The 27886-nt window shown below is 38.0% G+C and overlaps 1 protein-coding gene across 7 annotated transcripts in view; it reads right to left on the reverse strand.

Moving 5' to 3' along the window:
- tcf7 (transcription factor 7) overlaps window positions 1-22526 on the reverse strand; it is a 111198-nt gene extending 88672 nt beyond the window's left edge. For 5 of the 7 annotated variants that reach the window (XM_030153452.1, XM_030153451.1, XM_030153449.1 and 2 more), the window contains exons 1-3: window positions 22076-22526; window positions 21765-21834; window positions 20070-20176 (exon numbers count right to left, since the gene is read on the reverse strand). In XM_030153452.1, the coding sequence (XP_030009312.1) occupies window positions 20070-20176; window positions 21765-21834; window positions 22076-22258 (360 nt within the window). In that variant the 5' untranslated portion in view covers window positions 22259-22526. The remainder of the gene's footprint in view (window positions 1-20069; window positions 20177-21764; window positions 21835-22075) is intronic. The other 2 variants (XM_030153450.1, XM_030153454.1) reach the window with 1 other exon arrangement.
- Window positions 22527-27886: the final 5360 nt, after the last annotated feature.

Genomic DNA, 27886 nt, shown 5'->3' on the forward strand with positions numbered 1-27886 from the left:
GCATGGAATGGCAATATTGCCTTCTAAGTAAGTGGGTTGAAATGAAATGAGTAATGTTAAAAGTTAGAAATCACTGCTGTGTTAATGCTATGGTGAAGGTTTGCTTTGGTTAAGTTTAGGAAAAGATAATGGTTGGGTTTAAGATAAGTACTTTGTTGAAGCTATAGCAACTTTGTCGTCATGGTTACAATAATAAACATGTAGTTGTGGCTGCAAGACCCACTAAATTTAGCGGGTTTTATCTTAGGTGTGACTTGCATTATATATTCATTCTATGAGGAGATTTTATTCCTATTGTCTATACATGAAATAATGGGTCATAAAGAGGTGCAGTAGAGTTTTATGGTGGTATTTACTGTACATGTGTGTCTGTGTCAATGCGGGTGTGTTTATAGGGTATCAGTGTTGGATTTTTGTATGCACTATACACATGTCGTGTGTGAATCTATTCAGCACACAAAGGCGGAGGCTGCTTCTTTTCCTCAACAGATGAGTATCATATGAGGGAGGATTAGACTACTGTTGCTATGTATATATGTGTGTGTGTGTGTGTGTGTGTGTGTGTGTGTGTGTGTGTGTGTGTGTGTGAGATCACAGCCATGTGTGCTGGGCTGCTCCATGCGGCTGTGGAGGCTCCAGCTGGTCTGGGCAGAACTATGGGCACGGGGTGGAGAGGGGCGGCGAAGGAGGATGATGGGGTTTGAGTTTCATTTAGTCGACTATTTTTATGAGCACTATTTCAATAAGGTGCATATTAAAATGATGCTAAAGATTGGCTGTGGAGTCAGAGGTTTGGAGAGTGAGATGAGCAGAGAAGGAGCAGTGTAAATAATAATAACAAATAAAATCATTACAGGACATTATCAACCTGATGGATATGGTATGGGGGTAAATAGTCAGGTGTCAAAACAAAACTACAAAAATTCACCCATAAAGACCCAGTGCTACTTCTAAGGCAGTTCCCAAATGAATTTTTTTTCCATTTTTAATCGTTAATAAATAATTTATCAACATTTATTACAATATTAGCCTCTGTATTTAGCATTTTTCCAGTGTAAATTGTGTATTATCCCGTATTTAATTCACAGATCATGTGAATGTTCATGAAAACACAGTAAATCCAAATGTTAGCCTATATCAAAACAGAAAAAATTTAAGAAAAACTGACATTTTCTGCAAAATACATCATTCAATATTATACACTGAATGTTTAACCCTTAATGGACAAATGACAGTGGTCGGAGACACTTGTTATACAGAATTAATGATATATTTTGCTGAAAAAGTCATATTTCCTTCAATTTTCTGTTTTGATATGAAGACTTTTGAATCTACACTCAACGTTTATTAACATTTACATAATCAGTGAACTAAATATAGGAAATACATGATTTACACTGGAAAAATAGAAAAGATAATATTAGAATACATGATATATCATTTGGTAATGGTTGAATCTAGAGAAAAATTAATTTGGAAGTCACCACAAATGGTTAAGACAACAGTGTAAAAGTTGTTCCGACACCGACAGATGTAAAGATTCATTAACATCAAAATCTAAAGATCCACAATTAGACACTCATACTAGATGAAACAACTAGATGAAAAGTTTCCTTGTTCTTTAGGAACACACACATGCACAAACACATTTTCATCTCTCAGGAGGACAGCGTAAACAGGTTGTAAATTTCCTTATGGGGACAGATGAAAGAGGCAGAGCACATGGCAAATTGTCATGTACGATCACATATGGTCGTCACACTGGTGGTGTTTGCAAACAGTGGAAACACTCTAATGCACCATGCCAGTCTGAAAATGCACGCTTATTAAATGTTATGGTCAACATGCATGAAGGAAAGCAACTACTTTAGCTCTGAACTGAACTGAACTTTTTAAACAAACCAAAAATGTGCGTGATGGATGTTTTTTTGGATCGCCAAAATCCAAGAGTCAATTATGTAACAATGCTTGATGTGTGATGAACCCACAGAACTCAGATGTAGTTGTGTGGACCCGAACCAAAAAATATGATCTAAGATGGTTTTGATTGATAAAAAGCGTAGATGTTTAATGCATTTATTTAAATTATTTTTGTACTTTGAAAATACAGGATTTCTACACATTGAGCAACCAGAAGCAGGACTCAAGAACATCCCTCAACATCCATCAAATACTGCAGCAGGATAAAAAAAAAAAAAAAAATCACTTATTACAGGTTTACCTTTGTCCTCTTCATCTTTAATTCAAGGAACACTGTGTTTATTTTCTAGGACATATAAGAAAATGGGATAAATAAGGAAGATTGCCCTGCATATTTTGCGTCCACAGATTTGATAGTGATGGCCAAGATTCAATTAGTGATGTACTAATTGATGTAAATTCCATGCAATAACTCTGGATAATTAACATAAAATTAGGCATATAAAGAGTTCATTACATCTTATTGTGCAAAAATGCATTAATTTGTGACTGTGTAAATGCACCTGTGATTTTGATTCTTTAGGGGAAAAAAAGCAGTGTTTCACATGACTTGGTTTCCTTTTTTGGAAAGTACAGATATTATACATGTGTGAGTGAGCTGTTAAACATGGAGTGTGAACCTCTACTCATCTAGAGAGTTAGTGACTGCTTCAGGCCAATTATTGACCGTAATGAAGAGGAAATGAAACAAGACTTTAATTCCCATAGGTCACATGATTTCTTTAACAAAAACTCACAGAAACTCACATATACAATCAAATGAAAAGGCTTGATTTACCACCAGTCATGTGCAGTAAAAGTGGTGCGACCGTATTCCCCATTCAATTTCCCACTGACACTGTTTGAGATTCAAGAGTTAATTTCAATCAAATCCTTTTGTGTTAAACTAAACAAGTCAAAACACAAAGACAGAATCAGTGTTGGACGGGAAGAAGAAGAACGAGACAAGTGCTGAAAGTGAAAGTAGCTGAAAATAACACAATAGATTCATCAATTCGAGGAATTACTTCCTGATAGTATGCTGAAACATTTAGCTTTTAAGAAATCATAACTCTTTGTGGATAAATGATCAAACTAAGTTGGATAATTTAGAGATACATGTATTAAGATCCCTAAATATGTTAGAGACGTAGTATTTCACTGGCCGTTTACTTTTGGATATTAGGAGTTCCTTTATTCACTGGAGCAGTAAATGTCTTAATTATTAATGCTACATTTTGTCTGAAATGTGGAACGTACATTGATACAAAAGATACAACCACAATCTCTGCATTCAAGTATCATTTCCCTGATTTTGCATCCCCTCAAAGACAAACAGATAAGTGTAGGCCTTCACTCCAAAGTGTACTTTGAAACTTTTCATGGACAGAGGGTGGAGGATGGAACATGTTTACACATTGCTGAGTGTGGCCTACTGACCTATAAGCCCTGATCATGTGAGTGTGTGATCAGTTTGAAATGACCGTCTGAAACTACTTTTTCATGAGTTTGTGCGATTATGTTACATTGGGTGGGACAGAAAGTATTTAGAATTCAGTGATTTTTACTGATTTAAAACTGAATTTTTATACTTTAAGTTTAAGCACCAAGGGGTTCCAGCTAACATTTTATAAGATTTACATTATTTAAGTCAACACGTGAAAATTTCTATATAATTTGCATATATATGGGATCACCTGTGTTGTTGCTGATTAACTACAAGCATCGAGAGGTCTGTGGACAGCTCTGGTTGTAACCCTGCTCTGTAAACTGCGACACAACAGAAACCCGTTTGGTTTCACTTTACCGGCCAATGACTCACCTGGGTGCATCCTGAAACACACACACAGGCCCAAACAAAGCGTTGCTCCCTATCACTCACCTCTGTTCTCTTGTCTTGTGAAAGTTTAATAAAAAACAAAAAAAACAAAAAATAAATCCTGTCTAGCCCAAATATAAGTGGTTTCTTTGTGTAATTGAAAGCATTTGGTAAAATGTGACTCAAATTATACTAGAAAGCAACAATTGAGCTTGACAGACACGTTTCACACACTTATGCTGTCCTGATTTTATTAGGTCGTAGTATCATTCATCTATAAACAAACTTCTTCTGTTGTAATTTATCATGAAATTCAGTATTTAACAAAGTCGGTAACAGGACACCAACAGGGGTTCATGTCTCCCTTCCTTTTTCCTCCTCTAAGCAAATGCACTTAGACTAAATAGATAAACAAAAAGTAAATAAAGCACTACTTTTAACATGACACGTTCCCTTAATACACCTCCCCACACACACACAACGAGAAGAGAGGGATGCTAAAATGAACAGAGGAAAAAGCAGCACCAGACTCTTTGGAGAAGATACAAGTCGAGTAAATATATAAATGAGTGGCACTTTTAATAACAAGCGTCAGGACAGTTGGATATGGAGCAATAATTCAGCATTTGATGGGGGCAAAAGTGAAAGGCAGATGGAAAAAAACAACCACAACAACACACACAAAAAAAACACCATAAAACCGTTTGACCTCTGCTATCCTCTTTGAAACAGGAAGTGTGGGAGGGATTATGGGAAATGTGGTCTTAACTTTGACAAACCCTAGCATTAAAAAAATACCGCAATATGTTACCAACTTTCATGACCTCTTGTTTGTTTTTTTTCTGTAGCATGGCATCACAATTAATGAGATGTTCTACTCAGAGATGTTTGGTGTAAACAAATGGCTTGCCTGGCATGTTTTTCTGTCTGAATAGTACAGATAGAGAGAAGTTAATAATATCAATCAAACCATCCCACACTTCCTCTGCCAACACCTGGCTTTTACTCCTGTACTGCAACCCCCTCCTCCCTCCTGCACCCCACCTTCTCTCTTCACCGGAAAGAAATAAGTAGATGAATAATTACAGGTATAAACACCTCGGGGCCATCTGAAGGGGCTTTTTCTTCTTCCGATATTCTCTTAAATGTTTCCGCCTCTTGAAAAAAGTGGATGGTTTCTCTTCGGGTGCCTTCACAACTCACCACTTCAAAGCATGGCTGAGCTGAGGTCTCTCTTATGGCCATTTGTATTTTAATCTGCCCCCCTCCCCTTTCCGTTCCTCTAAAGTGCCCTCTTTACCTTCTCCAAATCCCTCTTTAAAGTTCCTTTTTGCTGTACATTTATCAGTCTTCTATTTTGATCTCATATTTCCTGGCCCTTAGTCTACCTGAGGCTGACTGAGTGCCACCTGAACCCCCACAAACAGATATACTGCACATATCAGCTGTAGGAAATTGGTATGGTCTTCACAGCAACAGAAAAAAAAATAGGACCAATGCCTCTGGCATGTTCTATCAAGACTTAATAAACTGAATTTGCTAAGTTGTCAGGTTTTGTGCTATGTTAGAGTCCTGTGGTCTTGATGCAGAAGATCAATCTGCCAATAGAAATGGGTGGGACTTTCACTGGAGAAGAACTCATCAAATTAAATGAAAATCAATATATGACTTCTTATCAGTGCTCATTAGTAACTATATTGACATCTCTAACAATTTCCATTTAATAAACCATCAAAATATGGTCCATTATAAGTAAAGACAAATTTTTTATGTTTCGTAAACTTGGCAAAAATTCAGACAAACAAACAAACAGCAAAATATCTCAAAACTGTGAACATACTTTGTGGACATTGTCCCAAGGAAGCTAGTGATGTCCCGATCTGGATTTTTTTAGGATTAGTTTTGCCGACACTGATCCGATATTTTTAGGCCCGAGCTGAGTAAAGCCTATTGAGTCTGCAGTGGGTGCATGGGGACGAAATCGCCAGTGACGCAGTCGCCTTTCCCCACTGTCACCACTCTCACTCATATTCACATTCACGACAGTCAGACCTTTCCGAACATGTACATGACATGGACACAAACCACATATTTACACTTGCTTGGAATGAATGGGAGTCAATGGGACACACCCAGTCGGGGTCAGTCACGTGTGTGTACGGGCACAACATGAGACACTGGACCCCACAGACATGTGGGGGACCTCCAGAGCTTTCAAATACGGCCAAATACGTGATTGCCACGAAAACGGATATATTGTTCTTGCTCAGATTATTATTAATTTTTTTTGTTTTAATGTTTATTTTTCTTTCTCCTGTGCTTTGAGCTCAAATTTGACCCCCTAAACATTTACGAAAACTCACCAAATTTTGCCCAAAATTCAGAAATGCCCAAAATGTAATTTTCATGTAGGTTTCATAGATGTCGGTAAAAAAATGCTGTGACAGCACCCCCTTGAAAAGTGGAAATACATTACACCAATGGGACCACGTGCAACGTAAAGTTTGTCGTAGAGCCACGAAAATCGGTACACAGATTCATCGTGAGGAGACAAACAAAAAATATTATTATGGCCACGCCCCTAAACCAACCCTTAGTCGGCCATATTGGATTGAAATTTCCAAAATGAGTCAGCGTTTTCGTCATATTTTAACTATCTCCGGTGTTTGGCCGAATGAGCTCAAAATCGGTGTACATTATCTAGAGAAGTGGGGCATTAAAAGTTAGCCAAATGTTTGGGATCGGTGTTACCGTTGTTGTGCGCCAAGGTCGCAAACTTTGCAAAGTTTTTTCTGAAATTTACCATTACAAAAATTGCTTCAGCTCGGACATATGAACACCGATTTGGCTGAAATTTGACTCAGACATCTATCTCCCAGGCCTACAGCCATTTATCAAAATAAATTGAAATTTCACACTATAGTGCCCCCTATAAATGTATTTTTATGAAAATTGCTTCAGTTTGGACATACAATCACCAATTTGGCTCAAATTTGACTCAGACATCTATCTCCCAGGCCTACACCCATTTATCAGAAAAAAATTAAATTTGGAGCTATAGCGCCTGCTACAAATTTACATTTACGAAAATTGCTTCAGTTCGGACACACTACCACTGATTTGGCTCAAATTTGACTCAGACATCTATCTCTAAGGCCTACACCCATATATCAGAAGAAATTGCCATTTTGCTCTATAGCGCCCCCTACAAATTTACCTTTATGAAAATTGCATCAGCCCGGACATACAAACACTGATTTAGCTCAAAATTGAATCAGCTGTCAGTCTCCCAGGCCTACACCCATTTATCAAAAGAAATTGCCATTTTGCACTCTAGCGCCCCCTACAAACTTACCTTTATGAAAATTGCATCAGTTTGGACAAATGAACACCGATTTGGGTCAAATTTGACTCAGTGGTACATCTCGCAGTCCTATACCTGTTCAGTGGAGTAAATTGAAATTTGCCACTATAGCGCCCCCTAAAAATTTACCTTTACAAAAATTGTCTCAGTTCGTACATACGAACACCGTTTTGCCTCAAATTTGAATCAGTTGTCAATCTCCCAGGCTTACACCCATTCGTCAGAAGACATTAAAATTTGGTGCTGGAGCGCCACTTGCTGAACGATGGACATACTTTTACTGGACGTGCCCGTGGCAAGGGCCTTTCAATCCCGCTTGCGCCTTTAGTTACTATTACATTTTGTTTTTATAACAAATATAAATTTCTGATGTATGGTTAACATCAAAATAGCTTCTCCCCGCATTAAAATTAAATGCAAAGTATTACCCAACGGTTATGTCTCATAACATATCCAACAACATTTTTTTGGTTTGTTTTTTAACAATCCTACACTAAGTCAGGTCATATGAAGCACCAAGTCCAATCTAATCCAGTATTTGTAGTATAATATACCTCATTAAAAAAGTACAACTTTTAACATCAAACTTTAAATATAAAAAAAAAAAAAAAAAAATAGCCAAGCAATCAGGTAACGTAGATTCTATATATTAAAAAATCAGGTAAGAACTAAAACTATTAAATTGGCTTTCATATTCAGCTTTCATTCAGCATTCACTCAACATTAAGCTTTGCTGCGAGTTTGTAGTTCCAATGTGATATCATGACGTAAATATACACTCCACTAATCAATGCATGAAATACCACACACTGAGGGTTCGGGTTAGGGATTAGGGTTATGTGAATTGGAGATCTTGGTGTAAATTGACACTTGATCAAACGGTGTTGAATAACACGCAAAAGGTCGACAATGCGTACATATAACACAACAAATGCCATAAGAACTGGTGTGACATATAACGCGATTTCATGAGATCAGTCTCATAGTTCTCATTAGGGGTGTAATGGTGCACTCGTTTGTACCGAAACCATTTTGGTTTGGGGCCTTCAATACAATATGGGGGAGTACCAAACAAATACATGTAGTCTATGTGAAGAATGCAAACACTCGGTAAGCAGGATGAACACTAGCAGAACCAATGTGAAGGGTTTCCTCGATATACATTCAGCAGTGGCAAATTCTCAGCCCTGTTGCAAAAAAAACCAAACAAACAAAAACAAACAAAAACATGAAAACTGACAGTATAACAGAGGCACAGAAGCCGGGTTGGACATTCGAAGCATGTTAATTTTCATTTTTGGTTTTCGGTATGTTGCAGCTTTGTGGCACAAAAGAGTCCACGAGTTCCTTTATTGCAAAAAGGTTTTTATTTTTTAACTGAAGTTGCAAAATCAAGTGAACCTGCTCCTCTTCTCCTTCACTGTGCCTGTGCTGTGGTGTTACTGTGAGGTCACTGTTCACAACACCTCAGGGAATACTGTGAGGCGTTCAAAAATACTCAAATTACAGTGTTTGCCATAAACAATGTTGAACATTCAAAAATACCTAACATGTGGGGTGCCTGTTGATGCACAAATGACTGAACAATATTTTGTAGAAATGTCCCGTGTCCCACAGGTAGTTATGGAGCGCACCCCCCTAAACCCCCTCTTCACTGGTCTCCTTCACTGTACTGAAAACATATCGAACCAAAGACCCCTGTACCGAAAACGTACTGAACCAAAATTTTTCTGTACCATTACACCCTAGTTCTCAAATTCGGTTGTGTGATACTTACGTAAGTGACGAATCAAATTTGTTGTATTAAAGTTGCTCCCTCCTCACGCAACTGCCAGTTTACACATCTTGCAAGTTGCTGCTTGACTTTTGTTGCTTTCTATAGAAAAGTATTCCCACACAGCAGACATGTTTTGTTTTTTTTACGGAAGCCGTTAATGAAACGACACTGAAAACTCAAGTGAAAACTGGATCGGCCCAATCACATGACTAGATCCGATCTAATCCAATCTTCTAAAAAATGCCAGATTGCCAAACGATACCAATCTTTAGATCAGATCGGGACAACCCTAAAAGAAGCTATGTATAAAATTTGAAATGAATCTGACCAGTAGTTTTGTCAGAGAAGAAGTTTGAAGAAATTTCTAATGAAGACGACAATGACAAAACACAGTGCCTTCACAATAGCTCATGGCCTATCAGCTGTTGAGTTTAAAAAAAAAAAAAAAATCACAGAACTCCTCCTCATTCGGAATATAATGGATTAACAAAAAAGCCTGTATGTAAATGATCTTGGGTTTGACCTTTCAAGGTCAAAAGTCATAGTACCAAATGAAAGCCCATATATGACTTCCTACCTATTGTCAATAGTAATTATATCAATATCTTCAACTGTTTTCAAGTTATAGCACTTTGAAATGTATCCCATTATAAACCAATGGGGATTTTTAAAAGTTCAAAAATTCATGAAACATTTTAAAATCAATATTTCCCAATTCTTTGAACAAAACTGGTAGACCTTATCCCAAAGATGTTCCACAACAAATATCAAGTCATTCTGATTGATGTTTTCGGAGATGAAGATTCTTGAAAATTATTGATGGATGGACGACGGACGGACGCTACCTGATACCAATAGTCCATTGGACCCTTCAAGCCATTGGACTAAAAACTAAATAAAATTCTGAAAAGAAAACCTGCCAAACCAACATGTTTATTAGGGGACCTTTCTCCACTGTCAGAAGTTAGATACAAGCATTTATTCATGTTTGGTTGAGGATAAAAATCAGGAATATCCTGTCAAGTGTTTTAACTAAAACTTAACACTTCCATACATCCCAAAAAATGTCATCCCATTTTAAAAATCCAAATCATGAATTTTAAGCTTGTATAAAACTATTCGTTTCCTGTGACATCACACATCGAGCTGGAATTAACATGAATGTTATTTTTGACTCTTGAGATGTTGAAGATTTAAGAGGAAATTACAGTAATTACATCTTCTGAAGAAGGAAGTTTTCCCTCCGACAGTGGCGTTCACTGCCTGCTAAGTGAAAGCTGCTTTTCTTTTGGCCTCTTAAATCTGAGTGTCGGGGTTTCTTATCGTAGCCAGTCAGAGACGGGGAGGCCCTAGCGTCGCTCATCCCAGCCCCTGGGTCTGCATGAGAGGAGTGGGTTGAAATGGGGGGGGGGGGGGGATTAGGCAGGCCTCAGCCAGTGTTGCTGCCATTGTTTACTGAGGGACTGGGGGCTGGCTGAACAACCCCCCTGTCAACACCACAGTACAATGGGAAACAAGGAAGTGGCAAGATCCTACAGACTCGTACATACACATGCCATTCCCTTGATCTGGGGAGGATAGAAGAAAAAAAAAAGGAGGAGAGTAGGAGGATTGGGAGAGGAGCTTGTTAAGCAACAGTGGTCAATTTGTGAATGAACAAGAGGAGGTGGGGAAGGAAAAAAAGTTTATAGACTGAAGAAATTAAACTTTACATTTCCCACAAAAAAGGAAGAAAAGAGAAAATTCAAAACAAAGCTATCAGGATATAATTAAACTGCCACTTCCTGGTATGATTTGGAATTTTTAACAAGGCTGGTCATTTTGAAAGAAGAGATACTTTCAGATACAAAAAAACCGTAACATAAAAAAAACAGTATAGCTTAGCTGTTTGAGTCCTAGAAATGACTAAGTTTCACCTCTATACTTCCCAAACGTATCAACCATCTCTCCGCCGTCTTCCTGTCAATTTTAGTCAAATGTCAAAAGAGCAGGAAATTCCCCCAAATGTGATGGCGACACAAGAGTTCTCACACGAAAACTCGTAAATTCCAGCGACTCTGCCTACAGTGTCTTAAACAAGCATTTATTAACATGATTGTAAATGAATCTTTGACAGTAAAGTACAGCTTTTTTCAGTCAGTGTCCAGGTAAAGCATGCGGTGTTTCAGAGCTCTGCATTGTCTCTGGAGTTTGTTGATGTCTGCATGTGACCACAGCTTCCACATCACAGGGAGTTTCACAGCCTTTCTGAGGCGAATAAAACCCTGTGCAGACTAATATCAAATGGGGCTTGCTTGCCTCAGTTTTCTAGCGGCCAGCCTCACAATCCAAACAGCATTGTGTTTAAATTACACTTCTTTTAACATGACCTATTTGTCAGATTTCAGCTTCAGTATGTACAACAGGGGGAACATTTGCCATATATCTTGAACAGATGATGACACTAAATCCATTAAAAAGTGTTTTATGAAGTCTGGGAAAAACACTATAGAAATATAACCCCTTTTAAAACCAGTTGCTGATTCTCCATGAGTCACTGGTCACTTTAGAAAAATGTAAAGCCTCTGTTTTTTGTTTTTAGAGGGAGGGGAAGCCACCAAATTCAACCAAACACTGATTTCAATTAACTATTTGGTGACATGCTTTTCTGCTCTATGATCTAACAGATATCACTGATATTAGAGATGAAATCCACCACTGCAAAAGGTCATTAGTACAGTGTTTCACATTACAATCTGGTCTAAAATTTAGTTCTGAGCAGCTTTTATTGAAAAGCAAATGAAGGAAGGGCAAGCAAACATCCGATATACTTATGCTTTGTTTGATGGTCAGATTAAACAGCAGTAAATGTTCTAACTGTTTTGTAGAGATGCAGAAGAGAAAAAGAAAACCCGGGGGTAGATGTTCACAAATGATCTAATCACATTTTCACATTATGGTGACTAGATTAGATCAGTTTAATGTCAGCTGTTCAGAAAACAAGAAAAGAAAGGATTTTGGCATTTGGAGTAACAGTCTTGGTTTTGATCGAGTTCAATCCTCTGACATATTTTTTCAGTTATTATTAAGATTAGGACAACTGTGATTAAAAAAATAGGACCAATGACCCTGTAGTTTACCGGCCAAATTTAAAGCTTTGGGAAATGTATCCAGATGCTATTTATTATCACCCAATTATGTGGATTTATTATATTACAGAAATAGCCCATGTTCTGGTCATATTCCGATCAGATCTGTAAAAAATTCCAACTTGATATCATTGATACTTACTGATTTATTGTATCAATCCACTTCCTATCTCGTATAATGGGAAAATTTTTCAAAGTCACACCAAATCCAGAATCAGATCCGGATCAAAATAATTTCAATACCTTGTATTGACAACATCGTAAAGAAGCTGTATACCAAGTGTGAAGTCAATCAGAACTTTAGTTTCGGAGAAAAAGACAATTGAAACTTTTTCCCCATAAGAGCCCATGTTAAATTTTCCGTAAGTTCCCAGATACAGAAGAAGATCCTGATCAGGATGTGGCCATTATGTTTTGGTCATCTCCCCATCAGGGCTGTACTGTAGAAATTTACACTTGATATCATTTATATTTACTGAGTTATTGCATCAATCCACTTCCTATCTTTTATAATGGGGAAATTTTTCAAAGTCGCACCAAATCCAGAATCAGATCCGGATCCAAATAATTCACTAACTTTTGTTGACATCATCATAAAGAAGCTGTATACCAAGTTTGAAGTCAGTCGGAATTGTAGTTTTGGAGAAGAAGATGATTGAAATTTTTGTAACGGATGACAGACGACGACAGACGACAGACAACGACAGATGACAGATGAAGACGCCGGATGCCACATGACGACAATAGCTTACGGCCTGTCGGCCGGTAAGCTAAAAAGAGTCATCCAAACAACCATAAGTATAAAAGTGAAATAATAGAGATAGACATATCACTCTTATCCAACGACAGCAAACTAAAGCAGCGTAAAAACGCTGCTCTCGCCACAACCTAAAAAAAAATGGGACCAATGGCCCTGTAGCTTACCGGCCAAATTAAAAGCTTTGTATCCAGATGCCATTTATTATCACCCAGTTATGTGGATTTATTATATTACAGAAATAGCCCATGTTTTGGTCATTTTCCAATCAGATCTGTAAAAAATTCACATTCCAACTTGATCAATCCACTTCCTATGTGTTATAATGGAAAAATTTTTCAAAGTCACACCAAATCCAGAATCAGATCCGGATCCAAATAATGTCACTAACTTTTGTTGACATCATCATAAAGAAGCTGTATACCAAGTTTGAAGTTAATCAGAATTGTAGTTTTGGAGAAGAAGACGATTGAAGTTTTTGTAAAAGACGACAGACGACGATGACAGACGACAATGGATGCCGCATGATGACAGTAGCTTACAGCCTTTCGGCTGGTAAGCCAACAACCCTGAAAGCTCTAGATTTTGTTAACTGTTGGACATTTAGCTTTGATTCACCCAAAACACATGTGCAGAATATCCACAATGTATCTGAGAACAATCTATTTGTATGCATTTGTTGTAGGTCAGATGAGGGGTCTGACTGTTAAACAGAAAGTGAAAATTAAAGATGAAAACATCACCAAGTTCATATCCATCCAGACCAAATCTGACTCAAAGTTCCATGAACTACCTAAGGATGGATACACATAGTCTAGATCCTTCTGATCTTGAGGGCACATTTTGAACAAATGTCTCCAGTTCACAGGGATGTACAGTAAAAAGCACTTTATCATGTATCTTATACTTCATTGTACCCAATAATCCACTTCCACAAACTAATGAGAAACATTGCTCTGTCTGATTAAAGCTGACTAAATAAAAATAAATAAATACATTTTTTAAAAAAAAGCTGACTAAATGCAAACTATCAGGCCACAACACGACAAATTTAACACATGACATTAGCCATTCATTCTTGCTGGAGAGTTGGCTTGTGACAGAAAGGTTGCCAGTTTGATTCCCCAGACTGGCAGAAAGTTGTTGGCTGACGTGTCCTTGAGCAAATCACTTAACCCCTCCATTTGCTCCCCAGCCACCTGATATGGCAAGCCTACTGTTCCTAGTATGTAGTGTGCGACGCATACATAATCTAAGGATGGGTTAAATGCGGAGGACCAATTTTGGTGTGTGGTGCATGTGCATGTCTATGTATGTGTCTTAAAAATTTAATAAGAAGCATTTGCCATTGAGTGTTCTGCCTGCATTTAAAGAAATGTAGAACTACTTGTGTAGAATGTTTCATGCATTTAGATCATACATTTGTATCAGGAAGAAACCAATCAACTTCATGTCAAATAAATTAAACAAAAACGAGACTTATGAGTTAAAAAAAAAACAAACAAACAAAAAAAAACGTGGCCTGAGGAAAAAGACACAGTTAAGAAGATGCTGGGTGGATCCTGAAACAAAAACGACAATCTCTTCTCCACTGGGGTTTGACTCCTCAAGACGACAAAGATGGATCCATTCAAACACACTGTCTGCTGGTAATCCACAGCATTATAAACACAACCAACCAAGGTCTAACACACCAACAAAGACACACACATACACATCATACAGCAAACATTAGCATACAAAACGCACCATGAACTCAGATACAAACACAAGCCCGAGGCAACGAAGTTGAGGAGAAAGCATGCAGATGAACACACACACACAAAGCATGCCAAAACCTTAGATACATACAAATTACTTAGTGTAATGAACTTAAACAGCAGCCGCACACACAGACACAATGCACACAGGCTTAACACACTGTGGATAAGGCTTTATCCAAAGACAACAAGCGGAGGGAGTTTAGTCGTATCTCTGAATCCCACAAATCTCCTTCTTTGGCCACTTCCTCTGAAAGCGCAGCTGATATATACATTAATGTAACAACAGTGAAATGTCCCATGAAATGCTGTATTAGGAGAATTATGGCTGAATGGGATAAGACACTGTGGAGCGGCCTCTCCAGTGTACGGCCGCTTTTTAAAAAATGACTCTTCGACAGAGATTAGAGGCTTTTTACATGATGTTAACATGGATAGAAGAATGTCTTATTCAGACAATCTGATTAGGATGAAGCTAACAAATAATATGTAAATCTATTCAGCACAAAAGCAGCTTTGGCAAGATTTTCACTTCTGTATAATAATATTGGGGTGCATCATCATTAAAAACCTCATCTTTTGGGGGCCAGAGGGTTTCATTTTACAGTGTTTGATGAAATATATTCAATGGCAGTGATAGATTAAAAAAAAAAAAAGAGAAATGCGCTAATGATAGGCTGCACACAGAGATAAAGCCCACACTGTTTACTCAAGATAGAAAGGGGAAAGACACAGACAGACAAATGGTACTGTTTGAGTTTTAGTCATTCGGCAGATGGTCTTGCAATGACTTCAATAATTTATGGGAGTTTACAGGAATACACAAAGGATTGAAGAAATTGCTGTTGTTATTGATTGTAAAAAAAATATTAGATGGGAAATCCTGACAAGAGAAAAATTCCAAGACACTTGGTGAGGATTACTGTGAAACAGAGTAACTGGAAATGTCATAAAAAAGTTTAACTAATGTACAGAAGACAGATAATAAAGTTACAAGAATCTATATAGTCATTTGAAAAGCTCTGATTCCAGCCTCTTAAATTTGTAGACATCGTCTTGGGCGAGGGTGGAAACACAATTTCATCATCTTCTGATGTCATGACAGAACAAAACCAAATCAATTAGAGTAGAAAATGATCAACAGATTAATCGACGATGGAGGGAGAAAAAAATTTTCTTTTTACCATGATAAACATGAATAAAAGTTAAATAATATTTTTTTAAAAGTAGCTATAAAGTCAGAAACAAAATTTTAAAGCTCTGTGTTTTCAAGGGATCTGAAAATCACAAAAACTAAACTCATGATTGTTTAGCTAAAAACACATTGAAAGATAACCCTGACAAAATGAGACATTTTGAACTAATCTTAACCTCCTGAGACCCAGCTATGGGTTTTCTGTCCACATTTGTGGACAAGGGTTTCACAACTTTATTTAAAAAAAAAAAGAAAAGAAAACTGTCCACCACAAAGGACATTCCATAAAAATTTAAAAAAAACTGCACCTGAAAAAACTGTTGCATCATGATGTTTCCAATATAGGCACTTATTTAATAAAAAATAATCTGTCATCACCATATTCTACAGGTCATTAAAAAGGTCAGATGGAAACAACTATGCCAACTCAATAAGAGTTTGGATATAATCCAGACAAAATTACCTTTTTCAGCTACATGAGCAAAACATATTTAAAATCAAATGTTCTCAAATGCTGGCTCCCATTTTCTCTTTAATCATCATACCAAAGTGAACAGCTTGGGATTTTTTTTTTTTTTTAATGTACGACACAGCTGAAGTGAAGACGCTTCCTCAGGACACGGAAAACGACAAATATAGCAGCAGCAGCAGCAGCAGCAGCAACAACAACAACAACAACAACAACAACAACAACAGCAACAGACACTGTCGTTTTAACAATATTTTGAAATGTAAAACTTGACTTTCAACAGTTGCCAATGACACTACAACCAGCAACATATAAAGAGTGAAACTGATAAATCCTTCATTTCAAGGAGCAGTGATGATAAACAGATATGGACACACACAGAGATGTAACATGCAACGCCTCGTCTCTTATCAACACCACAACGCTTTAGGGGAACACCAAACACACACCCTTTCTGTCAGAGACTCCCAGACGTGGGGTTTCCGAGCCATCTCTTCCATACATAATCATCCCAACAGCCCCCCCCCCCCCCCCCCCCCCCCCACACACACACACACACACAACCCTCATACACACCAGTATTCTGAACTCTTTCAAGTGGCAGGTAGAGGGGGCTTCATACACTGCCGCCTAACTAGCAGAGGGCTAATTACAAGGGATGAAGCAACAAGTGCACATTGTGTGGAGTCTCCAAAACACACAGGGAAAGAAAGTGCTCTTTATCTTGCAACGACTAGGCCCCCCTTCAACAAAAACAATCTCTGAGAGGGTTTGTGGTTACCACTCCAAGGAAGAGGAGGAGGAGGAGAAGAAGGAGAAGAAAAAGGAGAAGAAGATGAAGCGTAGATGAAAACAGTGATAATCAACTCATTCCATCACATTTTCTCACATTGTTTCTCTAATGCGATACCACATTATAGGACCGATATAACAACACTATAATGTATAATAATATAATGTTTAAGGACAATTGCCATCTTCTAGTAGTAATGCTTCTGATTTCTGATTTTGCTTCAAGGTTCAATATACTTTATTATCTTCGAGGGGCAAATTATTGTAGTGCCAGCAATACACCCATCAAAAACAAATGTAAGATACAAACAAAGACACCAATCACACACTATATATGTTCATAGAGCTGAACAATTAATCCAGCTGTATTCACAGTGCCAACATAAATACATAAACACAAAAGTACAGCATGTGTCTGGTGATATTTGGGATGTTGTTACACAAGCGGAGTAAAACATTCACAAATCGCCCATCAAAATGTGCTGTCCACCAACAAAAAATATGTCTTCCTCATCAAATTGTGTAGCCCGGGCTGTATTCATTCTTTTCCTGCACTTCAGGTTTCACTTCACTCTGTTTAAAATAACTATTTATTTGGTAAGGTAGAGGGAGAACATAGCAGAATAGCCAAATCACAACATGTTAAGTGCGTTATTCATTTGTAACACTCAGCCTGATCTCACTCAGCAAGCCTGTTCTTTTTTTACCTTGCACAATAAACACACAGACACACATTTAAGTGTAAAAACTGAGGTCAAGATACGGTTGTGTCAGAATTTGTCAAATACTTGATCTCCTAACTTTTTAACTTAACTAAACCTTTAAACTTAAGGCTCTGCTTTTTGCCAGGCCACAGCTGTAAATAAGAAATTTTTTTTTTCTGTCTTGCCTGGTTAAAAAAAGGTTAAATAAATAAATAAATAAAACTCTGACCTGGCTACGACACTGAAATCCATAAATTTGTGCTAAACTGTTTTTAGGACGAACAACATGATGGCTTTCCAACAGTTTTACAGTCGACTTCAGCTTCATCAACCCCCGTTGTGTAAAACATTTAGACACTTCAAGGTGTTATTAGCAGAAATCCCATTTTCTGGCCATAAAACAGATTGTGTGATACAGCAGATTCCGAATTCACTGTGCCTCACATTAGATCAGCCTGCGGCGCATGTGATCTCTTTTGCTGTTCAGCAACGTCTTGTCAACTCGGGCAGGGGGTTAATTCAGGCAACAGGATTACACAGCACGTGAAAAATGAATTAGGCACAAGCGCTGATGTTTGGTGCAATTAGTCAGCCTAACCGTGGATATTGGTTCTTATGGGTGACTAGAAGGGATTTGATGATGAATTTTTCAGGGCTGTCTGGCTGCATGAGTGATACTGCATACTTGAAATCCTTCCATGAGTCTTTCTGATGTTTGTTTTAGCGGTTTAACACTCAGAAGAGCTATTAAGGCAGCGACAAACCTCTTGTCATCCTCACACGGTACAGACAGACGGAAAACGTCATGTGAAACGGTTTGCGATGATGACACCAATCAGATTCCAGTTTCAGCGGCGGCGTAAACAAAAACAAGCCTGTTTTCTGCTTTCCCCTCATGAGGATGCGGCGCGTTTGATTCTGTTTCTTCGGTTTTAAACACAGCTTTATTTTATAAGGTGGAGGGGGAAGACAGCAGAGTTCAGAGCCAGACCTGAACACATGTAAGGTTTGTTAGTCATTTGTGGTGCTGAGCCTGATCTCACACTGTCTGCGTCTCTTTTAAAGTCTTTGTACTTACACTAAAATCAACTGTATCAAACTACTGCCATGTATGAAGGAAAAAAAGTTAGTGCCTCTGCTTTCCAATTCAAATGGGTAAAGAGGTTTTTATTTGGGCTGTTTATTGTGTAATCATCAGAAATGTTTGATGAGATCTTTCCACTCAAAGTCAACATGGTCTAACTACAATATATCAAGAGGAAACAAACCTACAAAGACCAACAATTATCAATACTTCATTTAACAAGATTACAGGCTTGTCACAGCCGAGTTCGCCTCAACACTCAGCGAGTAACCTACTTGTATTGTACACAGCTAATTTTTTAAAATTTCATTTATCCTTTATTTAAGCAGGAAAAAGCTTGTTGAGATTAAAAATCTCTTTTGCAAGAGTGTCCTGGCCAAGACAGCAGCAGCAGAAGTTATAGACAATAGAGATTACATCCATACATGCACACTAAAAATATACATAAAACACAAAATAAAACTCAGTTCTAAAACCATACATAAATTACTACACTAAGAACATACAATTAAAACATTAATAATTTAAAAAGCTACTAAAAGTTTACAGCAATGTTCCTTAAAAGCATCTCAAAGCAAAATCTGACTCAATCAATTACCAATTATCAATTCCCATTCATTTAGAATGACTTTGAATGTATTTACAAAGACCAACTCCTGCAGTTCTAACTATATCTGAAGGTTGTAGAAAATTTTTAAGCTGTCTTTCCCAATAAATTTGGGAAGAAAAATCAATGAAATACAACCTAAAACAAGTTGAAAGGTACCAATTATAATCAAACCAATGAAAAAGAAAGGTTACCTTTAAGGGACCTCATCCTCAAAAATTAATGCTGTCTATGAAAAAGACCAGAAATCCAATTGCCGCTTTCTCCATCTATTGTGATCTACCATCTGTGCACATTACGGTCTAAAGTCAGCTTACTTAAGATGCATTAATACAAGCCAAGTATGAAAATTACACACTAGGGATTACCAGACTTGAAACTTCTCTGAGTTAGTGTAATCGTTTTGTTCTTCTCCTCTCATCATTAGTGAGCTATCACAGTAAAACAATCAATGCCAGCACTGAAGGCCATTAAATTCAAGCACGAAACCTCCATCTGATCAGTGTTTCTACTTAGTTTCCTGATGGTAGTTAAAGTGCACAAAGCTGCTTCAGTGTCCAAAGTGGGGCACACACCCTGGTTAGCATCAAGACACACAGATAACAGAGGCAAATACAGACGGTGCAGCTGAGTAAAATGAAGATCTGGACTTACAGATGGTGAAACTGAGCTGTTGGGGAGGTAGGGGTCCGGCAGCATCAGGAATGGATATCCCGGGTATGCCGGCGACTTGTACATGCCTCCATCTTGTTGCTTCGACACTGACGTTGGACCAAAAAAAAAATAAATGTTAAAAAAAAAAAAAAAAAAAACACAGACACAAGAATTAGATAATTGTATGATATGGAGATAGTCACTATATTAACTCAACAGATATCAGTAATTTAAAAAGACATAAAACTCACTTACTATTATGATTTGTGTAAAAAAAAAGTTATAGATAAAATATTAGTGGGCTTGAGACAATAGTGCAAAAAATCTCATACTTACTTCCTCAATACTGTTAAAACTTTAATCTGTGTATCCCAGAACAAAAACCAAAACCTATGTGATCCAAAATAAATGTGCATACAAACTAGGTCAACTATTTACAAGTGTTCTAGTTACTACATGGTATATCCTTGTATGACTACAGACAACAATACCTAAGACAAAAGCGTTACAACCGTCACCTTGCCTGAGAGGCGTGAACTCCTGCAGCCTATGTGTTAATTTATCTCTCACCACCACCCATAATAAGCATCAGAGGCCTGTCTAAGGGTCAGTATGACTCAGTTATACCTGCTCTGTTTGTAACGCTCATAACTTTAGTTTTTCCCCTGTTTCAGTTTAATCATGTGCAAGAAGCTGAACTTTCACTGGAGAAACTTTAGAATCTGGAGGGACAAAAAAAGTGAAACAGCACAATCATGCATGCACCATGCCTTTAGAGAGGTAAATTTTTTTCTGCAGGTTTCATATTTTCTCTATGATCCCCAAAGACGCAGGTTTCAACCCACATCTCCAGATATGATCAATATTCTGACCAAATGTACGCAATACGGTGCTGTCCTCCTTTCTGTGGGGATTGAAATGAGTTACCCTGACATCCAAAAATCAAACTATTATGTGTACATTTGTTAATGTACCATCTCCTAATAGAATAAGCTTTACTGTCATTGCAAAGGAATTGGTAAATAAATAAATAGGGAGATATAAAGATATTATCCTTTAAAGCGGTAAAATCGGTCTCTGGTTCACTTTAGTTTTAAGGTCTGGGAAATTCTGCACTACAAAAAATATCCCAAATACCTGAGATCACTTTAGAGAAAATAGAGCACATAAAAAAGTATTCATACGTGGCACATTTTCTCATAAGACTCAAGAATACACTGTAGTAATAATAATAATAATAATAATAATAATAATAATAATAATAATTATTATTATTATTATTATAATAAGCATGGTGGTGATTATGATGCTTTATCTCTGTAAAATGATAGCTTGTAAAGCCAAGATCCGTCACAAGTGAAAATTTCGTGAAACATGATGTCATTTGAGTGGGTAGTTTAAGCTTAAAACTCTGCTCATTTTACAGAGACAGAGGAAACGTACCTGATAAAAAAGATTTCACAGATAGTAACAGCACTGGCTAACTCCGTGCAGCTCGGTGGACATTTTTTACAGTGTACACCTGAAGCCAACTCTTTGAAGTCGGCTTTTAACGCAACACGTGTCCCCGTGACCAAAACACTCTTTACTTTGACACAGTGGGGTGTTTTGTTTTTTCTTTAACGGGTAGAGGCAAGGGGGGCAACTCAGATGAGAAAGTGTCGTACATGTAATGTTTTGTTAATTCTTTCTTACCGCCGTCGAGATGCTCCCGGTGTTTGTCCGGGAAGCCCCTCTGCTCGCCCTGCTGTCCCCGTCTGACCGCCTGCGAAACAAAACTCTGGGTCAACTCAGTCCAGGGAAAAACACTAACAAAACAAAACAAACTATAGCCTACTGGTAGCGTGTTTGTCAGACTTTACAACAGTGTTATCATACTTTCTATGGTGTGTTTTGTCCACCTCTAACACGGCATCCCTGCGGTCTCTCCATATTAAACCAAAGGCAGTTTCACTAAAGGTAAAACCAGATTTCTCTCATTGAACGTACAGTACCGGGGCACCTACCGCTGCGTTCGGACTTTGATTTATTTCCGACTCGTTCACCAGAGAGGACTTGAGGTCGGCCAGGTCCCTCTCGGTGAACGCGTTTTCTTGGATTTTCTCCTCTTGTTCTCCCTCGTCTTTGAACGCTATCATCTCATCATTGGCTCCCAGGTCGTCCCCGCCGCCGCTGCTGAGCTGAGGCATGTCTACGTCTTCCCAACCGCGGTATGTTACACTTTTGAGAGTGATAAACCCCCCGGAAAAAAAAAGTAGAAATAAAGAAAACAATTGGGCGACTTTCTGTTAAATGTCCACAGTGTGGGGCTCCGTCAAAGTACAGAAACCCCCCCTACCACATACATTTAAAAAAAAGTTGAGATGTGGAGTCCCCGGACTGCTCGATGGAGCACTAATGTTTTCTACAACAGCAAACAGCTCATTTGAGCCCAAGACAAGGCGAGGAGTCCCGACATCAAAGGGCGCCGACCGGATGATTGACAGGTCCGATGACTTGTTGGGGGGTTGTACGATTGTTTCGGCTCAGGGCTGAGCCTCTTAAAGAGACATCACCTCCCCGAGCTCAGCCCAAGAGGCACTTTTCAGGACTTCCAGGGGCGTGTTAGCACCAGCATCCACAACGGGGCTCTGGCTGCACAGCCAGCATATAGCCGCTAAAAACTTTATAAAAGTATTAAAACAGTTTTTGACATTTTGAAAACTCATATTGACTTAAACTTTGTTAGATCCTTGAATGTAACTTATCATAGGAAGTATTTTACCTTGCTTGCAAGCACTGCAGAAAAAATGTATTCCTTAGGACTGAAATCTAAGAAATCCCCCAAAAGGAGATACTGGATCAATGAACTTCTGTCCAGTTGCATTACTGAGTAAATATTTTATTATATTAGGGGATAACCATAAACTTTGATTAATGGACAGCATTGAAAAAGGGGTGGTAGTTGTAGTTGGTAGGAACTTAGCTAGGAAATCAGAGGGTTGCTGGTTCTATTCCCATAGCAGTTAGTGCATGTGGACTAGTAGCTGGTAAGGTGCTAGTTCACCACTAGGGGAAGCCCCAAGAAGCCCTTGAGCAAGTGCCCAAATGGGGCATCATCCCACTCACTCTGACCCTTTTCCACCTAGGAACTTTTATTATCAGGAACTCATTCACCTGGGTAAAAAAAAAAAAGCCTGGTAATCTGCATGCTTTGTGTTTCCACTGCACCTTAAAGTTCCTGAAAATGTATTCAAATAAGGTTCAGTCGTTCAGAGTCGTCAGCCAAAGTTCGGCTGAATTTTTTTTGGTGTGTATTTGGCATATGTTTGACAGGTCCAGGCTGTTTTTAGTATATTTGCTGAACATCCTCTTTAGCATATTTGAATGGACAGAAGTGTGGAATGCTGCAACTGTGTTCCAACAATCACCATTCTTCAGCACACAGCCCCACAGCCATTCAGAGGAACCTGAAAATTCCTACCCTTTATTCTGTTTATTGTCACATGTACTCCATCTTCCTCCCAGCATCCAGAGACATGCACTGATAGGTTAATTGGCCTATAGGTGTGAATGTGAATGGTTGTGTGTCTGTATATGTCAGCCCCAAGATGAACTGGTGACACATCCAGGGTGCACCTCACAAGGATTAAGCACTTCAGCAAATGAATGGAATGAAAATGAAAAATAGAATATACAGAACAAGTTCTGTGGATATTATGTTTGCATACTGTGTGTTTACATTCCCAATAAACCTATCTTTACAACAACAAAAACACTTTCCCAAAGTTACAGCAGCAGAGCAGATCTGCAGATAAAATGCTTTGTTGTTGTGTATTACAGATAAGCAAAAGAGGTGCAAATTTAGTAAAAAATCGCCATAAATGCACCAGACCAGACCTTTTTATTACATGAATCACAGACAGGGAAGAACCTGTCTGTGTATTTCAGAACAAAAACAAAACGCTGCGTGATCCAAAATAAATGCTACTTGACTAACGGGCTATGATGTAAGTTACCTGATGGAACCGCTAGTATTACACATGATGTTTTGAAGTAGCTAGCAATGAAAATTCACTAGAGGTATCCTTTAAATTGAGATTGGCCGCATAACTCAACAGAAATTAAAAGCATCCGTGAAAGGATCTCGCTGCTGGAGGCACAGAAACAGGCACACTGTTTTGTTTTTCAATAATGAAAAAATTAAATATACTTGAAAAATTGGATGGAGAAAACAGTGGAAAGCTGATTGTCCATTGTAAAACAGCCAACTTGATGTCGGTTTCCCTAAGATGAACAGTTCACAATGTAAAACTCTACAGACCCAAGACCATGTGGATTAACACTGAAACCAGCCACAGACTTCTTCATGACAATCCTCAGTTTGAGTTGGAGTCTGTTTTGAGCAGAGAGCTGGATATTTATTAATGTTAGCAAAGTTTCTGTGCAAATGAATGTACCTGTTACCTGTATCTATGACAACAGCCTGTACACTGGTTTGCATGTAGAAGACTTGGATTGTTTTTCCACGACTGTCTTCATGCTCAGCCCTGAATTCTTCAATGTCTCCCAGCACAACAGATTCTGAAACAAACTTCATACACAAATCTGACATATGGAACCTTGAACTGCTTTTAGATTATTGTTGCTATAAATAGTTAAATATCTGTTGCATTCTTGGTGTTACATTAGTCTTTAGTTAATCACTGCAGTTTACAGTAATATCATAGCTTAACTAAATAATGTGTCACTTTATTCAACAATTACACATATCCATAACTCCAAGTTACAGACTGATGTTTCGTATTTTTCATCTAGTATAACCCCGTCTCGTTATCCCTCATCTGATGGTTAAATAAATACCTGGAATAGTAGACGATAAACAAAAAGTAGTCCATACAAAATGTCTTGTACAAAATGATCCATCTGACTAAGGAAAACCTACTTAAGTAAATAAGGAGATCTTCAGTCCTGGGTTCTTTAACATGAATCTACAGTGATCCATACACATCCACTGTTCATTTACATTTTGGAAGAGTTAATCCATAACACATGCAAACATGCATACTGGGATACTGTAATGTGTTTATGAAAAAAATTGCTTTACTGAAAAGCAAAGGTCTTAGTTCAGTTTTAATGGAATACAGGGTTGGAATGAGTGTAAGATCAGCATTCTAGAGATGTTCAGATCCTCAAGTCCATTTTCCTCAGACTTTGAAGATATTTTAGGAACACGGAGGATATTTACATGATGCATGCATGTCTGAGACAGAACTGAATCAGTCCTGTGTAAACCAGGATGAGGATTTTGAAATGTATTCTGAAAAGAAGAAGAAAGTTGTAGAAGAAAGTTGTGTCACATCATTTCTGGATAAGTTATCTTCTATGGGTTTTGTTTTGAAGACCCATAGTTGATTTAGTCTGATTGGTTGAATGAATTTAAATAAAACAATTTCATGTATTCACATCCTTTTGATATTTTCAAAACTATGTAGGCTGCAGTTGGAGACTAATTTGTTTTCTCTATTGACAATATAAAAAAAGTGTCATTATAAGACAGAAACTGTAATCCCTTTTTTTTTTAAACACCAAGATGGTTTAAAATCCAATAATGTTGAAATGACAGTAGCCCCTTTTACACAGCACTTCTGTCACAGGAATATTTCACCATTATTCTGGAACAACATCTGTGCAAACGAAATGGTGAGATCATTTGGTCCAACCTCTGTCACGGTTCTGTAGTGCCTCTGGAGGTGGTAACAGAGCCATGATAAAGGTGGAATCATGATTCCGGAACGCTATGTAAAAGGAACACCTCTCGTTTCACAGCCAAGGAGTGAAATTTTGAGGACATATTGTGTGTGCGACCCCCACACTGGGGATCGCACATGAGTGTGGACCGTGTACAGAAAACAAAGACATCGACACGACCAGAAAGATGTTGAACTGGGGAACTGACTGTTGTCACTTCAGGCATAGGAGTCTATTCATGCTAACATTTGTGGAACTGTGAAAGACTCTGGAGAGGTTAGCAACACCGCTATGCTCGGAGTATTTCTGATGCGAAAGTTATATGTCACACTATACACTGTGCTGCGTCACCGCCCCTTTGATTCTGGAACGCAGGTCCGCTGTGTAAAAGTCCAGCCTGTCACACCTCTGTTACTCCTTTGGCTTGGCTGTGTAACTCGGTCAGTGGTGGCAAAAAGGTGGGATCACCGTCTCACCTTTTTCTGGGATCTCTGTGTAAAAGTGGCTATTGATCCATATTCAGTATTTAGTTTTACTTTTAAATATGGGAAAATCAACCTCATCATTAATGTGGAGTCAGTTCATTATTGGCTAGTAATGATGGTCTACATCACTGCTTTTCACTGCTTCTCCACATAATTCACATGCTAAATGTTTCTCATATAATAGAATATATGAAGTAAAATATGTTTAGATATCAAAGTGTAATATGTAAGAAAATTAGACATCAGACACTGGATTAGAATATCATACAAATCAACCAGTGTGTGTTAGCACCAACACATCCTCGAAACATTTGGACATCCATTTGTTGATGCTTTTATTTTGTCATCTAATGTGAGACAGTATCATGGAATAATTATGGCATACTAGCGACATTGTACCCGTGGTGCCATTGTACGATAGCATGATAAGTACAACTTGTCTGCCACCACTATTCATTTGTAAACTACCATTTAATCATGCATTGTGTAGGTAATAATTTGAGCCGACTTGTGAGGCATTAAGGGAAGAGCATGTATTTGTTTGGCTTGTCAAGCATGATTAAATTCATACAGCAGTAGTGAACTGCAGCCTTCACATTGTAGCATCGTCTGCTAGCAGTAGAAATTTCATGAATGGCAGCATAACCATTTCCGAAAATGGAGTATAGCGGCAGGGATGAAGAATTCAAAGTAGAGAGAGGCTAAAATTGCCCAGCATACCTCACAACATTTGAATACGGACATAAAATTGTGCCTAGTAGATAGTCAGTTAATGTTTGTATTCATTTGGCGGCGATCAAGCCTGTGAAGGCTGAGGAAAATCTGTACAAACGCGCTCCTGTGTTGTACCATCGATGGGACACAGAATGTGTATTATATAGTAGGATGTAAGCATTAAAAGATAAATTATGAATACATTTTGGAATGAAGGATCATTTTGTAACCTGCAAAAATATCCAATCCAACCTGACCAGCCTTTTATCTTCTTTTATCTTTTATTTTTGTTATTGATCCACATAATACATTAATACTTATTTTAAATGTTGACTGTTTCAACAATGAAAGCCCATTATGTCCTCTTTCTCACAATCTTAAGATACATCTGGGACCAGAAATGTTACTTATAAACTCAAGTTGATCATTCGACTAATTATGCACTGTGAATTTCTTTTCCATCCCAGCAGTCCTTTTGTTGTGGCTGTTATCTCACTGTTCAGTTGGTGTTTTTTTTTTTCACATTTTGGAACAAAACTTCTCATTTGCATCGACAAGAAAAAGTGGCAGCTCTGGGAAGAAACAGTAAAAATGTAGGACAGTCTGTGAAAAAACATCAGAAGGAACGGCGTGCTCATCAATAACGGAGGCACAGCTTGTTTTTGGCTGGTCCTTACATCCCTCGGATTTTGTAACAGTCTCCAAAACAGCGAAAAAGTGCTAGCTATTGCAACTACTTGATTGGAGGAGGGAAAGAAGAAGAAAAACACACAGTTCAAAGATGTAGACTTGAAGTTCTGAATGTCTTATCAAACTAGTAACTTGCCTTCCCCAATGCCAATGCATTTTTAATGCTGATACAGTAGCAGAGCTGGTCTTCTGAGTTTT

The sequence above is a fragment of the Sphaeramia orbicularis genome, chromosome 14 (assembly GCF_902148855.1).
Source record: "Sphaeramia orbicularis chromosome 14, fSphaOr1.1, whole genome shotgun sequence".
NCBI lineage: Eukaryota > Metazoa > Chordata > Actinopteri > Kurtiformes > Apogonidae > Sphaeramia > Sphaeramia orbicularis.